Raw genomic sequence first — 3,714 nt, 5'->3', positions numbered from 1 at the left:
CCCGCGCCCCGCGGCCCCCCGTCCGCGCGCCCCGCCGCTCCGGCGTTTTTTTCGTTTAGTTCTGCTGTGGACTCTTGTGCTGTTGTTTTCCTCTTACCTAACGACTCCGCCGCCGGCTCTCGCCGCTGCCCGCCTCCCGCCCGGGCTCCCTCCGCAGGCTCGCCCCTCGGGTCCCGGGAGCCGGCGACGGTTTCCCGAGCTGCCCCGGCCGCTGCTCCTCGTCCCTGAGCCCGACCCTTCGCCGGTGCTTTCTGCTTTGGCCCTAGAAATGCTATTCCTTTCCTAGGGCCCCCTGCTTCTGGCTCCAGGGCCCGGAGCCCCCTTATTTTACTCGGGAAAACCCCGCGGGGACCCGGACCCTCAGCGCTTGGCTAGGGGTGCTCTCTTCACTGGATGCGGGCCGGGCACAGTCGCCGGTTTCGGGAAACCGAGAAGTCAGAGTCATTTCCCAGAGCCGCGCGCCCCCAGCCACCCACGCAGCCTGCCTGAGAGCCCTCCCCGGGGGCTCTTGGCTTGTCCTGTTAACCCCTCAGCCAGGGAGTTAGGACCGTGGTTTTGCCTCCTAAAATGTCACCACGGACTTCAAGGCCAAGGGAGGGTCAACTTATTTCAGTTTGATTCTAAGAGATAAAGATGAAATAGATAAGAAATAAATAGCTTGGTACTTGAAGAAGGTACAAGACAGATGGGAGAAACAGGAGCGAACTGGCAGAGACAGACAGCTCAGGGACGGATAAGATCGACAAATAAAGAGCCCCTAAATAAATAGGGAAGGGGAGAGGGGCAGACAGAAGATTTCGGTCTCTTCACCGAGGGCTTTTGAACTTGGACCCCTTGTGTGGTTGAACTTGCCCTTCTGGAAATGGATTTGCCTTTCTGGCCGAGTTTAGGGGAGAGGCCCTCGGGGTTGGACTTCCCGGGCTGTAGAGGTACCCGCAACCCGGCCGGTGGGAGCCTTGTTTGTCTGAGGACACGTGGCTGGGCCGAGCGACCTAAAACACCCTAAACATCAATCACCAGGTCCCGCTCCACGCGGCTGCTGAGGTCTGCGGGCACGGCTGTCTCCGTCTGGGCCGGAGCACATAGCACAGGACCATACAATTTCTGCGCCTGGAGCCTTGCCGTGGCTGTGAAGACGCACCAGGACTGGTTGCTTCTGGCCCGCATGAGGAGTCTGGACAGAGCGGAATGAAGGCCCCTCAGAGAAGAAACACTCCCATAGCAGGAACTCCGATCCTCAAGGACTGCGTTTGGCCTGATAGGAGAAGCACGTTGTGACAGAGGAAGGCCCAGAGGGTGGGCCATCAGAAGTGAAGAAGTAGCTCCTGAGGAACTTCTCTGAGAGCCTCTCTGTCCCGTGCACTGACCCAAATGGAAACCAGCTTTGGTTTGGAACGAAGCTAAAGATGCTGAAAATGTGGCTAGATACTGCTCAACCCTTGTCCTACTGATGGCTGGAAAGAAAACGGCTTCTACAACTAGCCGGAGTCTTTCTGCTCAACGAACGCGGGGCGCCAGGCGTGAGAAGAGAAGCTCGGGTTGGTGGAAACCTGTACTGTGGTCCCCGGAAGCCGGTCAGCACGGAGCTGGGCGCGGTGGGGGCCGCCCTGGGTCCGGGAGCACACGGCGCGCTTTGGAGAGGGTATGGTTCAGCACCGCGAACAGCGGCCGCCTCCGCCTCTCCCCCTCCCAGGCAGCCCCAGGTCCCTCCTCCTCCCTGCCCCCTCCTCGCCCCCCGCAGCGTGAAGGTGGGCAGTGACCGCTCCTCCCTAGCCTCCCCACGCTGCCCCCGCCCTCCCGTACGTGCGCTACTGAGCAGTAGCTCCTCAGGTCCCCGAAGTTCGGGCTTCAAGACCCCGGCTGGCAGGGCAGGCTTCGAGGATGGCTGAAGGCGCGTGGATCTGAGCGCCAGAAAGCCTGGATCTAATGGCATTGCTGTGTGGCCTTGGGCAAGTCGCTCTCTGTCTCTGGGTCCCACTTCCTTCCCAGTGCGAAAATGGGATTGGGCTCCTTGCAGCCGGGGCATTCCTCGGGTCTCCATTACCCCTCTCCTAACTCAAAGCCGGGAGCTTTTATTCCGGCGCTGACACGGGTCTGAGTAACAAAAGACTCCCATTCCGGGCACCAAAGAGCCGGGACTCCCCACTGCCAAGTATTCCCCCCGCGCCTGGCTCGGTGCGCCCCGCTGGGCGGGCTCGAGCCGAGGCGGCTGCGCTGGAAATGGCTCATCTGCTCTCTGCTTTCTCTGTTTCGCAGGAGCGGCGGCATGGAAGCTCTCACCACTCAGCTGGGGCCGGGTCGCGAGGGCAGCTCCTCGCCCAACTCCAAACAAGAGCTGCAGCCCTATTCAGGTTCCAGCGCCCTCAAACCCAACCAGGTGGGCGAGACATCGCTGTACGGGGTCCCTATCGTGTCGCTGGTCATCGACGGCCAGGAGCGCCTGTGCCTGGCGCAGATCTCCAACACCCTCCTCAAGAACTACAGCTACAATGAGATCCACAACCGCCGCGTGGCCCTGGGCATCACGTGCGTGCAGTGCACGCCGGTGCAGCTGGAGATCCTGCGCCGGGCCGGGGCCATGCCCATCTCCTCGCGCCGCTGCGGTATGATCACCAAGCGCGAGGCCGAACGGTTGTGCAAATCCTTCCTGGGCGAGCACAAGCCTCCCAAGCTGCCTGAGAACTTCGCCTTTGACGTGGTGCACGAGTGCGCGTGGGGCTCGCGCGGCAGCTTCATCCCCGCGCGCTACAACAGCTCCCGGGCCAAGTGCATCAAGTGCGGGTACTGCAGCATGTACTTCTCGCCCAACAAGTTCATCTTCCACTCGCACCGCACCCCCGACGCCAAGTACACCCAGCCCGACGCCGCCAACTTCAACTCGTGGCGCCGTCACCTCAAACTCAGCGACAAGTCGGCCACGGACGAACTGAGCCACGCTTGGGAGGACGTCAAGGCCATGTTTAACGGCGGCACGCGCAAGCGGACCTTCTCGCTGCAAGGAGGCGGCGGAGGCGGCGCCAACGGCGGGTCAGGCGGGCAAGGGAAGGCTAACGCCGGGGGCGGCGGCCCAGGTTGTGGCGCCGAGATGGCCCCAGGCCCACCGCCCCACAAAAGCCTGCGCTGTGGTGAAGACGAGGCTGCCGGGCCTCCGGGTCCACCTCCTCCCCACCCGCCGCGCGGACTGGGGCTGGCGACAGGAGCCGGCGGCCCGGCGGGCCCGGGAGGGCCTGGAGGCGGTGTGGGCGTGCGCAGCTACCCGGTGATCCCGGTGCCCAGCAAAGGGTTTGGTCTCCTGCAAAAGCTGCCCCCGCCGCTCTTCCCGCACCCTTACGGGTTCCCCACGGCCTTCGGCCTGTGCCCCAAGAAGGACGACCCGGTGTTGGGCGCGGGGGAGCCCAAGAGCGGCCCTGGCGCTGCGAGCGGCGGCGGAGCCACGGGCACCGGAGCGGGTGGCCCGGGAGCTGGCCACTTGCCCCCGGGAGCAGGGGCGGGCCCTGGCGGCGGGGCCATGTTCTGGGGACATCAACCCTCCGGGGCAGCCAAGGACGCAGCGGCCGTGGCTGCAGCGGCAGCGGCCGCCACCGTGTACCCGACGTTCCCCATGTTCTGGCCAGCCGCAGGCAGCCTCCCGGTGCCACCTTACCCGGCCGCACAGAGCCAGGCCAAGGCCGTGGCGGCCGCAGTAGCAGCGGCGGCGGCGGCGGCGGCCGCGGC

At 64.5% G+C, this 3,714-nt stretch overlaps 1 protein-coding gene across 1 annotated transcript in view; it reads left to right on the top strand.

Annotated features, from left to right (window-relative positions):
* The first annotated feature begins 77 nt into the window (after window positions 1-77).
* Skor1 (SKI family transcriptional corepressor 1) overlaps window positions 78-3,714 on the top strand; it is a 10,784-nt gene continuing 7,147 nt past the window's right edge. Inside the window, exons 1-3 of the mRNA XM_013518829.1 lie at window positions 78-244; window positions 1,021-1,642; window positions 2,257-3,712. Coding sequence (XP_013374283.1) covers window positions 2,267-3,712 — 1,446 coding nt within the window. The 5' untranslated portion in view covers window positions 78-244; window positions 1,021-1,642; window positions 2,257-2,266. The remainder of the gene's footprint in view (window positions 245-1,020; window positions 1,643-2,256; window positions 3,713-3,714) is intronic.

The sequence above is a fragment of the Chinchilla lanigera genome, unplaced genomic scaffold (assembly GCF_000276665.1).
Source record: "Chinchilla lanigera isolate Chin_1 unplaced genomic scaffold, ChiLan1.0 scaffold00049, whole genome shotgun sequence".
Taxonomy (NCBI): domain Eukaryota; kingdom Metazoa; phylum Chordata; class Mammalia; order Rodentia; family Chinchillidae; genus Chinchilla; species Chinchilla lanigera.
This window is presented reverse-complemented; position numbering and strand designations above follow the sequence as displayed.